Source organism: Camelus ferus, chromosome 5 (genome assembly GCF_009834535.1).
Source record: "Camelus ferus isolate YT-003-E chromosome 5, BCGSAC_Cfer_1.0, whole genome shotgun sequence".
NCBI lineage: Eukaryota > Metazoa > Chordata > Mammalia > Artiodactyla > Camelidae > Camelus > Camelus ferus.
Genome location: NC_045700.1, coordinates 70,858,506 through 70,882,434, shown reverse-complemented (window position 1 = coordinate 70,882,434; position 23,929 = coordinate 70,858,506). Strand labels below are relative to the sequence as shown.

Below are 23,929 nucleotides of genomic sequence, written 5' to 3'. Positions count from 1 at the left end.
CTTTGTGGTTGTTTAGCTGCTATGCTATAGGCTACAAGTTGTCAGAGGCAATTCTGTGCCATGGATGAAGCCTGTCTACCATTGGAAATGACATGGCCATTGCAGAATGAAGCAAATGTGAGAGGCTGTGAGAGCCCAGATGAGACCACAAAAGCCCCTAGATACAGACATACATAACACTAGCTCCTCCATCCTTCCCAGTTAGGTGGGCCAATAAATTCCTTTTGGATCGTCATCACCAAGAACTATTCAAATTGTCCCTTTTTTTTTTTTTTCATTTTGCATCTTTCTGGGGAAACTTGATCACTGAACAGCATTCATCTGAAGACTGGCATTTGGGAACAGGTACATACCTGCAGACACCTACAGAAAGTGTCTCTGCAAAAACCAAAAGACATCAGCAGCAAAAATTATGCTTTTTTTCTTTTCTTTCCTCCCCTCCCTTCCTTTCTTTTTCATTTCTTCCTTTTTCATTTCTTCCTTATCAAATATCTTAATTTCCGCATAAGTCTGCTAGAGAAACTGGAAGGAAAAAAGCAGAAAAGAAAAAAATGAACAGCACTTACTAAAGGAGTACAAGCAAGTGGGAACAAATAGAAGAAAGGAGGGAGCTCAAGTTAAGGTGGGAATGAGGGCAAGAAAGAAGACAGGCCCTCAGTGTCACTCCAAGATCGTCAGATACCGACACCAACAGATTTAAGACCAAACTCTGAGTCAGTCCATCTAATTTCTGTCTCTCTTCCTGCCACTACCACCGAGTAATCTCAACTTGGCCTACTCTCTACACCTGTAAATTTATAGAAAAAGGAAATCCTTAACATCCTAAACGCAATCAATTTGAATGGAAGAACTACTGTGAAATATTACCAAGAAAACACTTGAAAAATCAGCGTGAGGCCCTACTAAAAAGTGGTTTTGATAATTATGACACACTATCTTAAGTTTTAAAGGATACTGTGGATATAATTTTAAAAATAGTCATTTCTTAACTAAGAAAAATAATGACTCAAATCTTCACAGAAGTCCTTACCAGACTTGAAATTGTTTCTTTTTCCATAGGTGGCCAGCCGTGAATTAAAAATACCCATGTCCTACATGCACATCTGTGAAACCAGTACAGCCACGGTGCCTAACACAATTGCCACAGCAGCCTCCGTCGGCTCAGACGTCAATGGCAGAGCCGTGCAGGTGCCTCCTCCTGGTTGTCCTTCCCTGGCTGCTTTCTCTACATCTCTGGTTTTCTTTGCTGGATTCAGACACAGTGGTTGGCTTCAGAGAAGTCATCTGTGTCACTGAACATAGGCCTGGGATAACCAAATGGTCAGAAGAGTATGTCTGTTGGAATAGGCTAAACTGGGGTGACAAATAGACCCAGAATATAATGGCTTGAACGCAACAAAAGTTCTTTCTTGCACACATAACAGTCCAGAGGACATGTTCTGTCGTCAGAGCACCCAGGTTGATAGCGATTCCTCCATCTTCAACGTGTGGCTTTCAAGGTTGTCCTGAGCATCATCGTGTCAGTGAGCCAGAGAAGGGAAAGAGCATGGCGGCCAGACCTGGGAGGGATGCAGGTCACCTCCCGTCATCATCCGTCAGCAGGACCAGCCTCAGGCCACATCCAACCGCAGGGCAAACTGGAAAAAAATGTAGAACAGTGGGAAACCATAGGCCCAGATACTATGGAAGGAAGGGAGACTGAATTTTGGTGAACAGGCAGTCTTTGTCCCTGGGAGACACAGAAAGAAGAAATTTAGGTACCAAGTAATGCAAACTGTGCAAGTTTCCCATAACACAAACAAGTTCTTGCAGGCAGGTAAGCAGGCAGAACCCCAGCCAAGTAGGTATGGTGCAATTAAAGTGTCTGCATCAGTGGAGTTCTACCAGAGTACTCATCTTTTTTCTTGGTACTTATTCTCTAACTGATGTTTTTAAAAAGCTGCTAAATTTTCATTTCTTCAGAATAGAACCATGACTTCATATGCCTTAATTCAAAGATCTGACTGCATGTACTTTTGAAGCAATCAGTATCTATTTGTCATGTTTCTGTTATAAACTGTCCACTTTTTCCACTGAGACATTGTGGGGACATACTCCCTCACTCCCAGGACATTGCATTTATGCTCAATAGGAACCATTTTCAAATCCATCTTATCTTTGCAGGGGGGACACCTCTTAGAGGCTCATAAAACAGAGACATTTTTTACTCAGAACCAATGTGTGGGGAACCTCAAATTCAAGAAATCCAATTTTAGGTAAAATCAAACACAAGCTCAGTGTGTATGGGGATTGTCAGCCCAGATTAGGCATTAATCCATCTTCTAGGGTTTTAAGTGTCTGTATTAAGGATCAGAAATGTTGTGGATCTAGGGTATTACCCCCAAAATTTTTTAATTATTTTCTACTTCACACCCAAAGCCAAGGCCTTCACTGCAGTAGTTTGATGGTGGATGGATGAACAAGCAAAAGGATTAAGTGTTGAACAGAGGGGTCCTGGCATGTCATTGTTCCAAATTGGACAGCACAAAGTTGAATGAAAATGGGATGTTTTGTTCCATTTCTATTGATGGCTGGAAAATACAAAAGAAGGTGTAAATCCAAAAATGGAGAAAAAGAGAAGTAATTAAGAATATGAATATTCTTAGCAACAGGATCTGAGAATAGAAATTCAGCTGAGCCCATATTTTCACAGGAAGTGAACACAGAATGGGAAACGCCCTCTGTAACTGATACTCTTCTCAAGGTCAGGGCTGTGTTGGTGTCGCCTCTGAGTTCCCAGTGTGTCAGTATCAAGCAACCCATAAGCATTCACTGACCCAATCAATTATCAACTAATAGTCTTCCACACAAATCCTAACCACTGGGCTCTTCTCTAATGAGGATTCACTTCTTTACTCCCTCAAGATTGCTTGTCAGATTCTTCTGAAACGCCTGGAGCCCATCATTAAGAAAAATCCAGAAGGTACCTGGGAAGACTGGGTAAGTGTACCACTCTGTCTGTTGCTTCAAATGAGAAAACGATCCAAACCAGTGCTGAGAGTGCCATGGCAGGGCACAGCCACCCTGCATAGGGTTTCTGTGAAAGGGCAGGATCACCAGGTTGAGATGGCTGCTCCATGATGTATCTCAGGTATGAGTGGAGAGAGAGCACAGGGAACAGCATCACTGAGAGGGAACAGAAGTGGATGAAGAATTACCAGAGGCCTTACCCTTTCTGCCTTAACAAGAAAGAAAAGGAAAAGACTGAGCTTTCCTAAGCCACAAACACACACACAAAAATTGAGGTTTTGAGTAGAAAGGAAGAAAACTAAAAGGCCTGATTGCTATTCAGTGTGTCTCAAGGGAAATGACTTGTTTAGTCCAACTTTGCTATGTCCTATATCTTATTTCATTAGAAAAATTATCTCATACTTGCACACATACTTACCAGAGTTCTAACACTCAAAAATAAAGCTCCAAATACCTTGTGAATTAGCTCCCACATCATGGATATGTAGCAAGATTCTATTTTATTTACTTAATTTCGATTTATGAACTCAATCAAAAGGTAATTGTTAGTGTACCAGCTGAGGAGAAGAAAATATTAGGATGGGTTCGATTATTGGTAACGTAACACCAGCAACAATTGTCATATGTCAATTTTGATATATAAATTACTTTCATTTTCACGTATCAGATGGTATGTTTATTTTATTCTGATTAAATATGCCCATTCTGCAGATAGAAGCTGCTTTTGAACAAAGAATCAGTCTTTCAGCCACTGGATACTTCAGGTAAAAATTACAATAATATCTTGACTTGGCTTAGAAAATATGAGGCAATCCCATCACCCTGAGCCTCAGTTCCCTCATTTGTACAAGTTTTTATTATCTGATCCCTAAGATCCCTTCAGGTTCTATGACTTAACCTAAGCCTTTGAGCTATGTCCAAAGAAAGATTAAATAATAAAAATATCCCCATTTAAAAAACCCAACATGATTTACAATATCTAATGATTATTAACTATTCTTTATTGTGAGTAATAAGATTATCAATAGAAATAGAGTATCAATAGAAATAGAAAGAAAACTTGCAACTCAGTTTTTCAAATCTCCCTCCCTTTACCATAAAACCTCTCTGTTTTGAAGTTCCTTGCTGGGAGGGATCAGATGGCCATCACTAGTTATCATTTGTGTGGTGCAGCCTCCGCTGGCAGTGGGGGCCCCAGTAGATGCATGTTAATAGAATGCAGGAAGCATATGACATTAGTTTTACAGTCTAATGCAACAATTCACTGAACTATACACACACATACACATACACAAAGAGTAAAGCAAATCTTCAGAAGAAAGGAGATAATGGCCAGCCCAGTGTCCTGTACATAATGAGTTCCAAATTCCTGAGTTCAGTTATCCAAGAAGAGGTCAAATCTGCCGTCTAGTAAAGTCCATCTTCACTAATAAATGCGTGGAATTACTGGCCCTTTTCCACCAGCTCTGAATTACCATCAGTCCCCTATGAGTTTGGTTTGCACAATCTAAGGGGTCCTTCTGGGAACCCTAACAAAAAATCGATTGAGGATTTCAACGTGCAGATCTAGAGCTTAAACCTTAAACCCCCAAGACACCACGTGAAGTCCGGACCAAAAGAGTCTGTTGGCTTCTCTCTTTTTGGTATCCTAACTGCAGCACCAAAGTATCCTCCTTAAAATGCAGGCAAATATCAGTGTTGCTATAACTAGCTAGACTATAAATGCAGGTAGCAGCTTAAATGAGCTTAAAAGGCAGTTGCAATGGATATCAATCAGATGAAATGCTATCCTTAAAACTTTGGTAACATTTAAAACAAATCAACATAATTTGCACCCTCATGCCAAGCTAAAAGCCTCTATTTCTTCCATCAGGGGCTACAAGGCCTTCGTGGACTGGGAGAAGGGGGAAGGAGACCCTTTTCCCTACTATGTCTATGGAGCAGCCTGTTCTGAGGTTGAAATTGACTGCCTGACAGGAGCTTACAAGGTAAGTCAAACGTAACTGTCCTCCTGACAAGTTAAAACAACAGCAAAATTGTGTTTACATTAATAGCCCAATTTCATTATGTAATACTTGTACAATAAGAACAAGATTCTTTCAATTCTGTGGGATTGTCTAGAGATCCTGCTTTAGCCTGAATTTCCACTTAAAAAGAAGTAGTCAAGAAGGAGTTGCTTATGACAGCCGAAAATGCATTACACTTTTAATTCCATTTCAGACAAAATTATTTTCCAAAGTTTCTTTTCTCCCCAAAAAAGAGTTATATTCCTAAAGGAAGGTCAATATACCTATCAGACTAGGTAATTTAGTAAATTGTTTTGAGTAAGCATTTTGAAAGCATATAGCAATGTAATACATTCTGAAAGTCAATTATTCCAAGGATACCCTGGTCCTAAAGAAATAAGTTGGAGGGGAGGGAAGGGCAGGTAGTTAAATTAATTTTTGTCTTTGCTATTTAACTAAGCATCCATGAAACCACCTATTGGAGACCAGGAGTCATATTTAACCAAAAGCTAATAACTTCCACCATAAAGGATGAACCCTAGGTTCCATTCTGGAAACAGACAGATTACAGAAACCTTAAGTAGAATATAGTATAATCCAAAGTGTAAGGAATTTTACAGGGTGGTCCAACGACACATCTGCATTCCATACACAAATTATTCCAACAGCATCTTGAACCATCTTGCCCCAAAATAGAAGTGGTCGATTCATGTAAAATAGAAAGGACTTTGCAAATATTGACTGATAAATTTTATCAAAATATCTTTTATTGACCCATTGTTGGTTACCTTGTCCACCACTTAAATATTATATAAATAAGAAAACATACAGTAAATGAAGGGATATCTGGAGAGCATTCCAGTTTATCCTTAGGACACGTTAATATTATGTCTCCATTTTCATTCTAAATCATCATGAAGAAGCAAACTCATGAAATTAGGACCACAGATTACTCACATGATTATTTTAAAACTGGGTTTCTGAGTGTTTTCCACATCATGGCACACATAGACAATGATAATATTTGCATAACAGACTGTTGCAAACAAGGAAGCCATGGTGGCAGGTGACCAACTTGGAGGTCCTGCCCCAGGCTGCCTCAAAGCCAAGGGTCAGTGTCTTGGCACCCCTCTACCCCATTCAAGGCTCCAGACTGTGTGGGAAGCTGTTTTTAGAAATCAGCTGGTTGCCTGATCCTCCACCCTAAAGGTGGTGTTGCCAGATTTAGCAAGTAAAATAATAGGACTGCTCGTTAAATTTGAATTTCAGATAAATAACAAATAATTTTCAGGTATAAATATGCTCCGTGCAATATTTGGGACATACGTATTTTATCTAGCAATTTCACCTGAGGATCTTGGTATAAATCCTTGAAGAGCACCTTACTGGAATCTTCCATAATTGGGGTACAAGAAAAGTTAAGGTTTAGTCTTCCCTCTTCCTTCCTTATTATAGCTTAAGGTTCAGTCATTTCAGTATCACTTTGGTCCCTTGAAATTGTTTTTTTCTTGAAGAGGTAAAACTTCTTTTAATCAAAGAGGAACCAGAAAAATTAAATGACAGGCCTCATGCTGATGGCTATTTGTGGCGGGTGAACTAAAATATCTGAAGATTCAGTTAGTGTACAGCCATCTCTTCCTATTGTCCAATATATCAGGTTTCAAGATGGAAGTAAATTGAAAGCCCACTGAGTTGTGTCTAATCTCCTGCCCTATCCAAGTTGAAAATGGATGGGCGACTCCTAATGCCCATAGTAGGCTGTGTGAGTCAAAAGAGAATTTCTCATCCAAAGGGCTAGAAAGAAAGGAAGAGCCCAGGTATTAGTCCTACACAGGGAATGACAATGTTATCAGAACAAGCACTGGACATGGGGGCAGAAGGGAAGCCCAGAGACATTCCTGCGATAGACCACAGGCACTAAGGCTTTCTGTGGCTCCTTCACAACCTGCATGCACATGGCCTGTGACACAACAGAAGGGACAGATTGATAAGTGTGATGCTTCTCAGGGAAGGAAGTAAACTGGTATCAATATTCGCCCTTAATACACCCAAGATCTTGTAAATCCCCAAATTTATACATGCCACTGTGGCTACATAATTTCCTCAGTAAAACAACAATAATACCACCTCCAGTGAACCATTATGAGGGCTAGATGAGCTCAAAATTATATCAGAACAGCAAATCCAGGTTGAGAATCAGGTGAACAATCAGGCTCAATTATTTACTAAGTGACACTCAAACACACCATCGTGCCATGGACTTTGGAGTCACTTACAAGAAATCAAAACCATGAATGCAAAAGATCGTCTGGGGTCATCAACAGTCCTGGCACTAAATTTGAAGAGCTTAGCTTACCACCCCTAACGGGGTTCAGTGCAGTGCTAATTAACTAGCAGGAGTTCTGGAATAAACCGGGGCCATTTGAATAAACCTTAAAATAATATTTCTAATTCAAGTTTTTATGGTCAGGTAATTTTCATTTTTGGCAGAAAGTCAGAACGGACATCGTCATGGATGCGTGTTGCAGTCTAAATCCGGCCATTGACATTGGGCAGGTAGGTGCTGTCCCACCTAGACGGATGTCACTTTCTGAAAGTCACTGCCAGGTAGGTAAAGGCCTTCTAAAAAGCACACAATATCACAGAGCTTGACATTTTCCCCCTTCAGATTGAAGGTGCGTTTATTCAGGGAATGGGCCTTTACACCACTGAAGAGCTGAAATATTCCCCCGAAGGTGTCCTGTACTCTCGGGGCCCAGATGAGTACAAAATTCCAACCATCACCGATGTCCCAGAAGAATTTAATGTCTCCTTGTTGCCGTCATCACAAAGCCCACTAACCATCTATTCATCCAAGGTAAGCATCAAAACCTACTACTGTGCAACACGATGGATCAGGTATCATGGTAAGTGAACATCAGTAGACAAAATGAAAAATAAAGGTCAACCATTACCAGGACCCAATTACAATAGATTGTTAAACTTTGGAACCGAATCACCTACAGAAAAGTGCAATTCAGAGAAGATAAATGATCCCTACCCCCAAGGCAATTCTGGGACCCAGGATTTTACACCGAAAACTCTAGAATTCAGCAGGTAGCTTTGATTTGATAAAATAACACTTTCACTTAAGACACTCTCACTGAAGAACCTTAAGACTAAATTATTAAATGGGATTGAAGGCATGATGCGACTGAAATCTTTAGGAAGCAGTGACAGCACGGAGAGAATCCTGGACAAGGCTTGGAAGACCTGCATTCCTGCCCAGCCCCACCAACTCTCTAAGATGTTAGGCAAACCGCTCACCTCTGAGGGCTCACAGTTCTCAGCCATACTCAGAAATGGATCTAAAGCAGTGTTTCTCAACTACGGAGGAGGGCGTGGGAGGGGTCAGTTTTGCCGGCCAAGGAATATTTCACAATGTCTGGAGACATTTGTGCTTGTCACAACTGGAGGAAAATGTTACTACTAGTGGTTAGAGGCCAGGGATGCTGCTAAACAGCCTTCAGTGCACAAGACAGCCCCCTACAAGAAAGAACTATCTGTCCCCAAATGTCAGTAGTGACAGGAAACAAAGACAGCAACCCTTAGTAATCGCTAAGGCAGTGAAATCGCAAATTAAGATATAGACCAGCATTTGTTTGTATTGCTGAAAGCAGATTATGTGAAAACTACACTCGTGGTAAGAACCTCATATAGGTTTGATATGGATTGTTAAAATTTTCTTTAAAATCTTTTGGGTGACTTCTTACTAGGGGTAGGAAATTGATACTTTTTTTAAAAATGAGTTGATAAATATCTGCTGGAATCTTACCATTTCCAAACTGGATCTCATTTTCAGCCCAGAAACCTCCTCTGGGCATGTGGTAGGCGAGGGACAGGGGGCAGATTTGAAAGGACAAGCAATCCTTAGCATCTTTGGATTCTTATTGGGCTAGAAGTCACTCAAAGTGGAAAAGGCAAAAGGAAGCTCAGAGGCAGCTTTCAGGCTACCAAGAGTATCAGAGCAGGCCCGTGAGTCCTCGCGGTTGTGACCCTCAGGAAAACCATGGGTTTGCAGGTGCCCCATGGAGCATACTATGTAGTAATAACAGGGAACTACCAGGTACCAGGTGCTGCCCCAGGAGCGTTTGCACTTCCTGAACTTCACGACATTCTATAAGGTAGGGATCATTGCCAGAACTGATAAGAGAACAGAGGCTTAGAGACATGATCTCACGCAGAGAAACACAGGGAGTAAGGGCCAGGATATAGACTCCATCTCTCTCCAGCTCAGGGGTTGCAAATTAGGGGTACATCAGCAGAAGCCAGCCCACAGATTTGTTTTCTGTGGGCTACAGTGTTTTCAAAAGTCAGGGAATCTTGGGGGTGAGAAGGGACAGACTGGGATTTCAAAATGTAGAATAGACAAACAAGATTATACTGTATAGCACAGGGAAATATATACAAGATCTTGTGGTAACTCACAGCGAAAAAAATATGACAATGAATATACATATGTTCATGTATAACTGAAAAATTGTGCTCTACACGAATTTGACATTGTAAAATGACTATAACTCAATAAAAAAATTTTTTAAAAGTCAGGGAATCTTACATTAAAATATGAATATCTAAATTATCATGAAAAATTGGAGGATCTAGTCCTTTGGGCTACATTCTTGGAAGGCAACAATTAGCTACAGCCGAAGAACAGCTGCCCCTTAAGGCAGGCCATGGGGTCATCTCTACTACACCAGAGTCCCCACTACTCCTTATTGCCCTACTCCTGCCCATGCCATTTGTTTACATTACCTAACTGTTCCTTACAGCTGTAGGATAGCAACTCCTCATCTGGTACCAAAGTCTGTACTCTTTCTTTCTTCTAGAGACCTTGCCTCCTCTGACCCTGGTGTCATAAGGAGGCATTTTTCTCTCTGCTCCTGAGGTTTGGCCAGTTCTATGCATTGAATGTGCTTTTTTAAATAGGGTATCGTCCCCTCACCACACACATACACACACACACACACACACACACACACACACACACACATCTTCCCTATAGAACAAAGATTTAACTCAGACAAGATTTTAAAAATGGGTAGTTCAGGTGATACTGGGATTTTTGAGTACTCAAGCTTCATTCAGTCAGTGAGTCAGTCAACAAACAATTGTTGAGAATTATTGTGTGCAAAACACTCTTCTAGGAGTTGGGGACACAATAGTGAACAAGGCCTGACCCTGATCTACAGTGGCTTGTGGTCTAGTATAGAAGCTTCTAAAAGAAATGTGCTTTCTTGCAGGGGCTGGGGGAGTCGGGGATGTTCCTGGGGTCCTCTGTGTTCTTTGCCATCACTGATGCTGTGGCTGCAGCACGTAGAGAAAGAGACATAGCTGAGGACTTCACAGTGAAGAGCCCAGCAACCCCAGAATGGGTTCGAATGGCCTGTGCGGATCGGTTCACTGAGATGGTATGGAATTATTGTTTATTTTCCTAAAAGGTGATTTTTCTATTTCCTGCTTTTTAGACCACTTAGGTAAATTTATAACCTAATCTGTGTCTAATCAAATTGTAAGATCACACGATAAGATATAAACTAATCAGAGTGTAAGATGATAAAAATAAATCACACAAATACCTCTTGTATATGTAGTAATTTTAACTTTATAAAAAAAAATTTCCCCATCTGTTATGTAATTTGATAATTTGGCAGCCCTGAAGTAGGATAATTTATCATGCTTCAAAAACTAATGGCTAAATGTGAAAGAACTGACTGATTTCACCGAACGGTTACAAGTATTCCCTCCCTCTACCCTACCTAATCTATCCCATTCTTCAACAAAAACAAACACAAAAACTAACCCAGGTCATGATAATGTCACTTGCCTTGTTTCCTATGCAAACATAGAGACAGTCTGTCATTCATTTAGAAAACACGTGATCTCATTACCCGCTGCTGCTTTCCAGCATTTCATGACCGTGCCTCCCAGCCCAGGAAAGAGGACTCAGAAGCCATCTGCCAGACGCACATGCACACAGCCATCCCAACCTGCTGGCTGTGGGTAGATCATTGAGTCCACCCTGTGCCGATTTCCTCGAAGTGTCCCTACATAAACAGCAACGGGCATTGACTGAGCATAGTACTAAATATTTTACCAATTACCTCAGTAGTCATTCCTACAACTCTATCAGGTAATTACTATTATTTTCTTCATTTTACTGTTGAGGAATTTGAGCTTTAGTAATTTGCCCAAGATCAAGATTCAAACTCAGACCATCTGGCTCCAATATATTGCCTCCCTCCTCGAGAGAAAAGCATTGATTCTTTACTTCTTAAAGGAAGTGTGTACTTTCATACTTATATTTAAAAGAAGCCCAAATACTTAACTGACCTCTTCAAGATAGTCAGCCATTATATTCAATATCCTTGTAATAACCTATAATGAAAAAGAATATGAAAACAAATATATGTGTATGTATCACTGAAATATTATGCTGTACACTAGAAATTGACACCTTGCAAACTGACTATACTTCAATAAATTTAAAAGAAAAAAAAAAAAAAACAGTCAGCCAAAGAGTGAAAGAATAATGTGACCCAGGATTTAGGAATGTTGCTTAAAGGGATGTGTCACAATCACTGATTTCCTTCTCCTGCATGATCCAGCCTTCTTCCCATCTCCAAATCTGACTCAGCATTTCCTGCACTCCCATAGTTCTGACCACCCTGTACTTCCCTCCAAGTCTCCCAGAGATGGTTCTGCCCCTCAGCCTGACACTCACCTGATTGCACTGTTTACAGGAAGGATTCCAATCACCTGCCTTGGGCCAGTCCCTCTTCAGATGGCCAGGGCCAGGGGACCAGCCCTCCTCCACTGCAGGAACACCTCTGGGCTGACTCTGGCCTGGAGAGCCACGTCTCCCATTCCCAAAAGCACTAGTGACGTGCGGAATCATGGGATCTCCACCCCGAAAGCACAAGCACTTCTGAACTTTAAAAAAAGTTCTTGATCACATTTTGCAGTAATAAATATCCTTTTCTGGAATGGGGCAGATTAGGGAAACCAAAAATCACAACAAAAGGATACTTCTAATTTTCCTTTCTTGCTTGGGTTTAACATTTGTAGTCTACAAATATCCCAGCTTTTAGAAAATTAATTCCTTTATTTGCAAAATATCAGGGCACTTTTAATAGTCCAGTAGTCTGGCAAAGTCACTCTGTCACATGTGGTGGTAAGAGGTGAATCACTTTGATTTCATTCACCGTATGAAACAGTGTGTCAGCAACCTGGTCCATGTAATGAGGCCATTATTTTCTCCCAAGTCTGATGGTTTCTTTTTTCTAAATGTTTTAATTGAAGTATAGTTGATTTATAGTGTTTCAGGTGTACAGCAAAGTGATTCAGTTATACATAGATATATGTATATTCTTTTTCAGATTCTTGTCCATTCTAGGTTATTATCAGTTATTGAACAGAGTTCCCTGTGCTGTGCAGTAGGTCCTTGTTTATCTATTTTATATATAGTAGTGTGTATCTGTTAATCCCAGACTCCTAATTTACCCCTCCTCTCCCCTTTCCCCGGTAACCCTAGGTTTGTTTTCTATGTCTGTCAGTCTGTTTCTGTTTTGTAAGTAAGTTCATTTGTCATTTTTTCAGACCTCACATAAAAGTGGTATCATATCATACTTGTCTTTCGTCACATATAAGTAATGTCATAAGATACCTATCTTTCTCTTCCTGACTTCACTTCCCTTCAGACCGCCTCTCCTCAGCTGTACACCAACAGAGAGAGGACAAGCAGAAGCCAGCCTTGAGTGGGGACCCCCAGGGGAGGCAGAGAGGAGGAAGTCCTCTCTCTCAGTTCAACAAAGAGAACTAGAAACACACAAAATATAGATTCTTCTGCCACTTCCTGTCACAGGAAATGGCAATACTCCTCCATCCATATAGTAATACAAACCAGCAACTAGAAACCCAGGAGGTGGCCTGACATTTCTCGCTCTCACGCTCTTAGCCAATCCTTTACCACACCCTGTTAATTTTAACCCCTGACAATCTCTCCCACCAATCTAGTTCCTCCATTTCTAACCACTATGTAATTCATTTATTAGCAAACATTTGTGGAGTATCTAATAGGGTAGCAGGCATTGTTCTGGGTGCTGGGAATACAGCAGTGAATGAAACAGAGCGTGACCTCTACCTTGGAGAAGCCTACTTTCTGGACACTCTAAGCCCAACTACCATCTCTCTAGCCTGGGTCAAAGCAGCCTCCTAACTGGTCTCCCTACACCCACTGTAGCCAGAGATGTGTGGTATGACCAACATGATCATATCACTCTGGCATGTATACCAGTGAAAAGTTCCCGTTGCTCTAAGGTTAAAGATAAAACTTTTTAACATGCCTTACCAAGCCTATAAACCTGCAAAGTCCAGCATGGCCAGCCCACACCCACTTCTCCAGCCACACGTGGTCCCCCACCCATCCTTGTCTCTCCACCCCAGCCACACTTGCCTTCTTCTGTGTGTTCCTCATGTCAAGGACAGAGGCCTCCACCAGCTCTTCCCTCTGCTTGGAACCATCTTCCTGCCTTTTCTCACCTGGCTAACCCCTACTCACCTTTCCTATTTTAATCAAATTCAAGGAACTAAATGAGACTTTCCTTCTTGCATAGTTTGATGAACCAGACTCACAGGCGCCTGCTCTCAAGTTGTTTACGGAATAGCAGAAGGGAAGACAATTACTGTGAAATACAATGCTCCGGCTGACTCTGGGTCATCCCTGTGTGTCAATAGAACAAAACTATTCTAACTTAGCCTTAACCTTCTCCTAAAGTCGAAAGGGTGAAAGATGTGGCCCCACTTTGACCATTATTCATGCATTCATTCATCTGGCCTACTTAGTTCAGTCCCTCTGCCAGGCACTGCTGGGAACTAAAAACATCGTGAGTCAATCTCCACCAGGCGGAGCTTACATTCTGTTGGGGAAACCAGACAGTAAACAAACCCACAACATAATTTCATGTGGTAATAAATACTGTGAAGCCAAAGAGTCGGGGGCTAGCATGAGATGCAGAGATTGTTTTAGATTAGTTTAGATAGTTTACTAGAGAATTTTTTCTAGAGTGTTTACATTTGAGCCTGAATTGCATTACATGTGGAAGCCTGAATGAAGCAGGGCAGCAAGCATAAAGCTGAGAACAGTGTATTCGAGGCAGAGAAGAGCTAATGCAAAGGCCCTGGTGGCAGTTTCAGGAGGTTCAAAGTAGCCTGGGACTAAGTAGCCCTCAAAAATGGCCTTCTCTGCAAGTCTCTGATCTTGCCTCCCTGGTAGGAAAATAAAAACAAAACTTGCAACTGAAAGGCTACAGTTGTTCTCTGTGGCAGAGAGACAAAAGAAATCTGTGGTCACACCACTTACCTTCACATCAGCAGCTGAAACCTGGATTGTCCTTTTCTACCCAGCAGTATCACAATCCAGTTCTGTTGCCGAAAGATCGGCACCCCCACCCTCACCCCTGAAGAGCCAAATAATTCAGAGACAAGGTCTTAGAGCTTAGAAGAAAAGAGGCAGCTTTATTGCTTTGCTGGGCAAAGGGGACTCCCAGCAGGTTAGTGTCTTCAAAACTGTGAAACCACCTTGGGAATGGGGCAGGGTGATGTGATGACATAGCCATAGCTTAAGCAAAAACAACAATCAACAGAATCACTTCTCTTGTCACAAGATATCTTGGCCTCAGGACGTCCTCAGGCAATAGTTCTACAGAGACTGGTAATTGTAACTTTTCCAGTCTTCATTTCTCAAACACCAGCAGCATGTTTCTCTTTTTGGCAAATTAGCCTGTTTTGCAGGGTTACATTTCCTTGACCTTCCTGGAGAACGACTCAGAAGCCAAACATGATTATAAATTTTAATTGCCAGAGGAAAGTAAAAACAGTAAACTCAATAACTTTAGCATTAACAGTGGGCTAGGGGCTGGGAGCAGTGACCAGTCAGGTTTGCTGACCGTTCTAAAAGCAAGCAGCAAGCATGAAGCCAAAAGTTAGTTAGCCTAAGTGTGGTCATTTTATTATTCCTCCTTCAGGTCCACTTCTTCAGATCTTTAGAAATGACAGTTTGTTCACACAGTCCTCACACAGACCTGTTTCTTTTTCTTTTCTTTTTTTTAACATTTTTTTATTGAGTTATAGTTATTTTACACAGACCTGTTTCTTTAAAGCACCTTGGAGCAAAAGTGAGCCTGTCTTAGAATTTACTTATATTTGACTGAACTACAGCGTGGTTCTTTTTAATTGAAATATATAATGATTCACACTGGCATACAAAACTGTACAATGCAAAAAAAATTTTTTTTGAGGAACATGGATACTAATTCTCTGTTTTTGGCCTTTGAATACTGTCGTCAAAAGACAATTTGTTCTGACAAGTAAGAAGGTGGAACAGTCACAAAGTCTGTGTACCAGAACATGAGCACTGGAAAGTCCAGAACTTCCTCTTTTAATAACCTTACAACCATCAGCTAAATAACAACTTGTCTATAGCAGCTTCTTAAACAGAAATGATGGTCAAACATTCAGTGCATTTCCTTTGGAATTAAATAAAATAATGCATGTAAAAACACGGTATAAATACAAGTCCCTCTGTAAATATTACAGTTAAGGTCTTCACCAAATACCCATAACTGTTAATGATCTTTTTCAAAATATGCCTCTGCCAAAGGCTTAAAAAGAGTTTTCACATCAAATCAAGTTGAACTGCTAAGGGGGGAAAAACAGCTCTTAAGACTTCGAAGCCTCTTTTTCACAGATAGTAAGCTTTAAGCATAACAAGAAGCAAGCATTAGTAAGAAGGCTGGAGCATTTTGGTTATAAAAAGTTCTCTGCTTTGAACAATCATATCAAAAGTTGTTTACCTGTGTGAGTTTGGTTACCTTGATCAGGTTGTAGATTGTTGCTTTTATCCCTTGGCCCTTTCTCAAGTGGTTAATTCCTGATCAGAACACTGTCGCTGGTGATAGTTCCCAATCTGAGCCCAACAGAGCAGCCTGGCTCAACCAGCTATGGCCAGAAACCTTATTTCCATACAAAATTTCATTTTTGGTGATGGGAGAAAGAAAAATGTATTTCTTGGAGAATGTATTTTATATAGTCATTTAAAATTCCACAAGGGGAAAAAAAAAGGAAATTTCCTTTAAACGTATACAGAAAATGCCTAATTAACACTTTCAAATTAGCACTTTCCCTTAGAAACAGTGACTTCCTTTATTAAAAAAATCTTTAGGATTCAAAGACATGAAGGGTTTCACAGCCTTAAAAAGTAGAAAAATACTGCCTTGGAGAATTTGGCGTTAGGACAAATGCAGAAAACTTGTTACCTCGTTATCATTAGCAACAAAAAGTATTTATTAAAATGACTACACAAACGTAGTAGGTAGGGGCTGCCATTGTGGGAGGCCATGTAAAGCCAGTTAGCAGATTCCATTTCTTGGAAAAATCAGATAGCTCAGCTCAGAAACAAGTTTATAAGCAGATTTCAGCTCATCTCACACTTTCAAGGAGCAGCTTTGCTTTTTGCGGAGGAGAGAGGGAATTAGGTTTATTTATATTTATCTAATATTTATTTTTTAAATAGAGGTGCTGGGGATTGAACCCAGGACCTCACACATGCTAAGCATGCACTCCCCCACTGAGCTATACCCTCCTCCTCTAGGAACAGCCTTATAATGCTGACTCAAAAGGAATCCTCAAAACCACAACAAATGGCTGTGTCATGTGTTAGGCGGGGACCTTACTTTATAGTAACCTAATGGGAAGGAGTCCTTTCATTCTAGACCAGTCCTCAATTCCAAATTGCCATGCCTGACCTGCCTTGTTATTCTGTAAGGCTGGTAAGTGTCTTGTTTCTGAAGACCTTGACCTTCCCCACTTTGAAACTCCAAAAACAGCCTCCTCCCACCTACTCTTCCCCCCTCTGCATCACTGCCTTGACATCCACATGTTTCATTTCCCTTCCCTGCTTCTTTTGCATTTCTGGAGGCACAGACTGAGAGCTGGCAGCATTGAAAGTGCCACCTGTTTAGCGCAGTGAAGGAAGCCCTTCCTGCCGGATGAAAGAGGAGAGGCACACGAGCATTCCCGTGCTGTGCGCAGCCTGCTCTCCCAGCGCTGCTCTTGGCTGGTTTGTGCCCAAATGCTAGTCCCCAACCCTGTATCCTGTGCGTGCACACACAGCCTTGCATGTCCCTGAGCCCTGGGAGATGTACTGCCAGTCCTACAAGCCTGCGTTCTTTTTCCTTATAGTTTTGGAACCTACCCCAACACTATGAAGAAACACGCAGTCTCCAGGCTGTTCTGCTGACAGCTGAGCCACAGACTCAGGGCCTGACAGCAGCACAAACACACCTCCGTCACATGGGTTCTGTGAGCCGGAGCACAGACGCAGACTGCACAACTCCAGAGACACTCAGAGTGCAGGCTGTCCCGGCGCCGTCCTCAGAATGCCAAGCCTGTGGTCCTGCTCCCATGAGATGTACACACACTCATTCATGCGTGAACACATGCACATGCACCTACATACACCCAGGTGCACACATGCACATACACTCAGACAGGCGTGCAGTCGCTCATTGTTTGCTGATACATCTCCTCCTCCCTGCCTCTCACATTGTCTTGGAAGAGATTTTGTTGTGAAACTGGTTCCACATTGAATGTGCTTGTTCCAGGATGCAGGGATCTGTTCCCCACAATATTTAGTGACGCTTCACACGGTGGTCTTTCCTACTAGTGACAGAGGATTATTTGCTACTGTTAGTGAATTTGTATTTTTTTACCTAAAAACTCTCCTACCTGGTCTCTGAAGATTACTCCTTTAGCTGGGAGAAGCAGAGGAAGGAGAGGGGTACGGATAACATCTGAAAAAGAAGCTGGAGGCATCACTCAGATTAAGAGAGGGAACAAGTGATGCAGAATGGGAAAGGGGAAAAGGCGGCCTTCTTATCGGGTCAGGGAAGGGAGTTACGATGCACTTTTTTTAGCTTCGAGGTTAAGATATGATCCCGGAGTCAAAGGGACCTGGGTTGGAATCCCAGCCTTTGATGATTCATTTGACTTTTCTGATCACTTAGTTTCTCTATAAAATGGGGGGAGAGGCTTGTGGAGAGAATAATTCTAGTTACTTTACAGTGCTGTTATAAAGTCTGAATGAGAGACATGAAAAGCATTTAGCAGTTGTCACATACAGTAAGTGGTCAATATACACTGATGACGACGATGCTGATTGAGTCAGAAGTCCCCAGGGCCACCTTCAGCTTCAGTGATTCAGTGACGGGCTCAGAACTCAGGAAGCTGTTATACTCATGGTCATGGCTTACTGCAGTGGAAGGATACAGAGTAACATCAGCAAAGGCAAAGGCACACAGCGCAAAGGCACACAGCCCAAAGTCCAGGGGAGAGTCACACAGACAGCGCCTAGTTTTCCCAGCAGCAGTGTGTGAGAAGACACACAAAGAACTGCCAACCAGGGAAGCTCGCCTGAGCCTTGGTGTCCAGGATTTTTATTAGGGATCAGTTATATAGGCGTAGATCACCTGCATAGCTGACCTAAATTCCTCCATGTCCAGCTCTTCCAGAGGTCAAACCATATCACATGGCTCAAGGCCTCAGGTAAATAGACACTCTTAGAAGGCAGGATATTCAGGGGCCTGGTGGTATCTCCCGGGAGCTGGATAAGGGCTAAACCTTTCTTTGAAAGGTGCAGGGTTTGGACAGTGGAGGCCTCCTGAGTTCATCCTTTACTGCACAACGATGACGATGAGCAATCCTGGGTGGACGGTAACTACCACTGACACTAGGCCTTGAAACCGGTGAGACTGGGCCCAGATAGAGCTCAGAAGATGTAACTAAGAGTAGAATCAGTCTTGACAGCCATAGCGAATGTATGGCCTTAATTATAGCTATTAAGAAACAACCAGGGAGAAAGAGGAGGAAGGGGAGGGATGTGATGGTACCAAACAAGGGAGAAATTAAATGGAAGATCATCAAAGGCCAATGAAGAGCAGCTTAAGCTCTAGGGCTGGAATCTTTGAGACCAGAAAAGAAAGTACGTCCTCACTCCAGGATCTAGAGAGTCGGTGAGACCCAAGAAAGCTGGGATAGCAAGAGAATGAGTATCGATCTGAATCCCAAAGCAGAAGGGAACCCCAGGAACCCAGATCCAGTGAGAAGAATAGGAAACAGGATTTGGAAGAGACTAAAAATTCCCATCACCTTCAGCAGAAGAATTGACCTGAATCTACTTCAGACTAGACTGAGGAGCTTTGTCCCGCAACCAACCCAGCCCAGGTGGAAGACAGCCAAGTAACTCCCAAAGCAGGGTTAGGTAGAGAATAAGGGAAGTCACCGAAGGAGGGCAAACTAGCCCTCCATTTGCATTTCAATGCAAATTAAGAGCAAACAGTAAAAACAGAACTTGGAAAGATACCCTGACAACTTAGGAGTTGGGCTGTGTTTGTGTTTGGTTTTGGTTTTTTGTCTTCTTTTTGTATTTTTGCGAAATAAATATTAGGAGACAAGCTTTCTGGAAGCTTCATAACTTTTCGTTATTTATGGGCAGTTTACGTTTTTAACACCTTTGTAATTAAAAGTCAACTTTTCAAACAAAAACATGAACACAGTGGAGAAGAGGAAGGTATAGTCTGATTTTCAGCCAAACCTAAGAGGGAGAGTTCTTAGCAGAGACAGGAGTTGAGGACCAAAAGGAAGAAGGACAAACAAGTCAAATTCTTGGGGCTTGTAGCCCAGGATAGAGAAATGAGCCCAGGGTTAAACAAGAAAAGGCATCGTACCATGTAAGTCATTTGGCTAAATGTGTACACAGATCAATGATCAAAGGTGTTCTCAGATCCCTGCAGAGGAATCTGGGTCCATAGGGTCCAGACAGCTCTCAGCGTACCATTTTCCCCTTCCTGCCCTGCTCCCAAACATTTTCACAGGGTTTATAATTCTGTTTGGGATTCACATCTGAGAAGCAGAGAAGATAGGTAATGAATCCATGCACCCTCTTACTTAGCTGCATTACAGTAGCAGAGACCACAACCCTGACCCACTGTCTAAATTTTACAGTTGTCACGTGAAAGGAATGGTACAGTCCCATTCCCCAGAACAGCCCTATCTCCTCCCATCAGAAAAAAATTTCAAAACCTACAGATGTAATGTCATTTTTCTGGTGAAATATTGCAACAGTAATTTGATATTAAGTATTTGATTTGCTTGCTTTCTTAGATCCCAAGAGATGACCCTAAGACATTTACACCCTGGTCTATCCCTATAGCGTAACACTGCTGTCATTTCCTAAAAGGTAAGATCAATACACTGAAAAATAATTACTCAAAAAGACAAGATCAGGCAGTCCAGTGGCTTTCAAACTGTGTTCTACGGGACCTTAAGGATTGTACAAGTGTGTAAATCAAGTTTCCTTTCAAGTCTTATCCAACATTTTAACCCTTCAATACTACATATAAATTTGGAGGCTGATAAGAGAAAGTCAGGGTGTTTTACTAACATAGCAGTTTTTCTTTTTATTTTAAAATAAAATTTTAAATGAGAATTCCGTGTTGTAAATCAATTATACTTCTTTTTTTTTTAATGAGAATGCTGTGGATTAAGATATTTTAAAGATCCTGCTCCCTGATTCTTTTGAGAATCATAACTTGAGGGCAAAACGCCAAATTAAAATCTATTGATTACTGCATTTATAATCAATGCATGCTATTTGGAATAGTTGCCGGTCTGTATTGATTGAGTTCAACTGCTACAGTTTTGTACTGCTGCTTAACACAAAATGCAAAGTGCGGAAGGCTCTGGGAGTGACCGCCAAAACTACCTGGGAAACACATGCTGATAAAAAGATACATATACTTTTATTGTTAGAAAATTAAACTCTTGCCTCTCTGCACACTTAATGGACAACATTAGAAAAACTGAAATCGCAAGAGAACTACATCATAGATTCAGAAAAAAATAATGTTTTTTCATCAAAATCTGATTTTCCAATTAAATATCTAAACCCACAAGTATTAACATGTATCCATTGTGCTTTGTCAGATGAGAGCTTTCATTGATAGTTTTTCTACATCAGACTAAATAATTGATAAGATTTTTGTTTCTCTTTTCACAATAACAACAAAGGTAAAAGTAGGCAACATTTAAAATTATATTTTAAATCATTATAAAGTAGTAATTTAAAAACTTACACCCAGGTATGGAGAGCAGGATGCCTGAGTTCTTTATTCTCTCTCTCTGCCTCTCTCTTTCCAAGTGTTAAACTTGAATGTGGATATGAAGGCAAGTCCAATGAATGAACTGGGTTGTCAAGTTTTTGTATAGACTTTAAAATAAAGACCAACCTCAGGTTGTAAGACAAATGTAAAACAAACAGACAGACAAAAAAAGCCCTTGCCACTTTACCATTTACAACTATTTCTATGTGTCAGAATTTTCTCCATGCTGTACAATTAAAACTAAATGCAGATATAATTTGCATTCTGAGTCTTGACGTTCATCCTTTACCTGCAATTTCAATATTTTGCACTCTTCAAAATAGCATGACTGGGGTGGGGATAGCTCAGTGGTAGAGTGCACACACAAGGTCCTGGGTTCAATCTCTAGTACCTCCGTTGGGGGAAAAAAAAAGTAGGCTTATTTACAAAGTAGCATGATTGTTCTCATATACTTGCTTCATAAGCAAGCGTTGAACATTGACATTATTAAATTTACACTAAAATCATATATGTGTGTGCGTTCCCCGTAACATTTTAAACCTCTGATAAAAATGTGTAAAAACCTCTGACCTCATCCAACTTCTTATCTTATAAATGAAGAGATGGAGGCCAAGGGAGAATAAGGAACTACCTAATGTACTTATTCAAAGCTGTAAAGCTTATATGAGGAGGGTATGGCTCAGTGGTAGGGTACATGCCTAGCATGCACAAGGACCTGCGTTCAACTCCCAGTACCTCCATTAAAGAAATAAGTAAGTAAGCCCAATTACCTGCCCCCAACAATAAAACAACAAACCTGTAAAGTTTATAATCCAATTTTTCAACTATTTATTGTTCTCTTCACATGCAAAATTTGAGAGATTTGCACACTTTTATAATTATTCTCTCTTTTTTTTTCCAGGTGTTTCCGTTTTTCACAAGTGAAAATATGGCTCGTTAATCTAACTAGACTCCAAACTGATATTCTTATACTGTTGTGGGGGAAAAAATATTACACAAGATTTAGAGACATTATTCGGGTCTGATTACAAGATGAATCATCACTTAGAAATGATAAACTTAGATTTTCTAGCCCGGAAGCCACCAAATACTGCAGTTTTCACAGCAAGGAGTGTAATGCTGGTGTGTTTCTGAAGATGCCATGTAAATACTGCTGTGAGAGAGCAAGTTTTTCCTTTGTGTGTCCACCCAATCTAACTGAACTAGTTATACAGGTCACAATTCTAGAATGAAAGGCACTTTTCAGTAGGTGAGCATGTGATTACTTTTCCCAGGGATGTGTTTGATTTGGTGGCCACAGGTAAGGAAACACAAAGGTTCTAAAAGTTTTGTGTTTTGTTTTTACTGCGGTGTAGCTATGGACCTGTGTTTTATGTACCTTTGACAGCAAAGAAGTATTTTCATCATGTCAGTCAGCTATTCAAGTGGTTAACGTTATTTTGGAATTTGGAGGGGGAAAGTAATGTAAAAACATTTTCAATGTATTCTCACCAAAAAAGAAAATTATTTTTTTTAATTTGTTTATGAAAATCTGGTATCAGTTTCAGAAATAATTGCTCAGTTTGCCATATACTGAAGTGGGTCATACGGAGCAAAAGAATTCTAAATGCACACCTTTAGGTTGTAGTTTCAAACCTGCAGGACCCATCAAACTCCATTAATCTGTGTTTTACAGGTCTTCGGAGGAAGAGAAAGTAGCATATGAATTAGGCCTTATTTGACCTAAAAGTCAGAGGGGAAATGATGTTCTATCAGCCAGAATTCACATGACCAGGCTCAACAAGCCTTCATCTGCAGGGACTCCTGGGGTAAATGAAGGAGGTGAGGCTGAGCTGAGAGCACTTGGGGACCGGTGAGTGAGGGCAACGATTAGGCATGTAGTCTAACCTGGAGGAGGCTGAAGGTCGTGGGAGGCAATGAGCATGTCTGATTGAAGGGACTGGGACACAGCTGTCCACAGGCCCATCCGCTGACTGGTGGCTCCACTGGGCCACAGGACTCCAAGGGAGGAAGTGGGGCGGGAGCACAAAGAGAAAGGAGACATGAGCAGAAGGGTCATGGGCAGGACAAAAATGCCACAAGACTTTTGCCCATATGAGCAGAAGTGCTGGGGAACTTAGTGGGAGGAGCCGGAGTGAAATAAGTTGAAAGTAATCAAGAAAAAATGTTTTGGCTCTTGAAAATAAAATCCTTAATTGTGTGATCTAATATGATTGTGAGAAATTTGTTTTATCATTTGTATCATTTTAAATGATGGTGAATAAAATTTGTATTTTTTTTCCTACTTTGGTCTATTAGGGCTAAGGATGGTTACTGGGCATTTATTTTCCATTTGTCATGGCTGAGAACTATGAAGCGTTAAGAACAGAAGACTCCGAGCAGAGAGGGTGTAGCTCAAGTAGCAGAGCACATGCTCAGCATGCACAAGGTCCTAGGTTCCATCCCCAGTACCTCCTCAAAGATAAACAAACCTAATTACCTCCCCCCACACCAAAAATAATAATAAAAATTAAATAATATAATAAATAGAATCTTTTCAAAAAGAATAGAGAACTCTGAATAAAAATTATTCATCTGAGTTGATGCACTAAAATCTAAATGTATGAATATGAATAAAATACATTTTTAAAAAGATATATTTGAAGCTACATACTAAAA

The 23,929-nt window shown here is 40.9% G+C and overlaps 1 protein-coding gene across 1 annotated transcript in view; it reads left to right on the top strand.

Annotated features, from left to right (window-relative positions):
- Positions 1 to 23,654, top strand: part of LOC102510869 (aldehyde oxidase 2) — a 72,397-nt gene extending 48,743 nt beyond the window's left edge. The window contains 9 exon segments of the mRNA XM_032479173.1: positions 1,060 to 1,188; positions 2,905 to 2,979; positions 3,721 to 3,773; positions 4,883 to 4,997; positions 7,506 to 7,571; positions 7,684 to 7,872; positions 10,298 to 10,465; positions 20,274 to 20,349; positions 22,173 to 23,654. Of these exon segments, the coding sequence (XP_032335064.1) occupies positions 1,060 to 1,188; positions 2,905 to 2,979; positions 3,721 to 3,773; positions 4,883 to 4,997; positions 7,506 to 7,571; positions 7,684 to 7,872; positions 10,298 to 10,465; positions 20,274 to 20,327 (849 nt within the window). The 3' untranslated portion in view covers positions 20,328 to 20,349; positions 22,173 to 23,654.
- Positions 23,655 to 23,929: the final 275 nt, after the last annotated feature.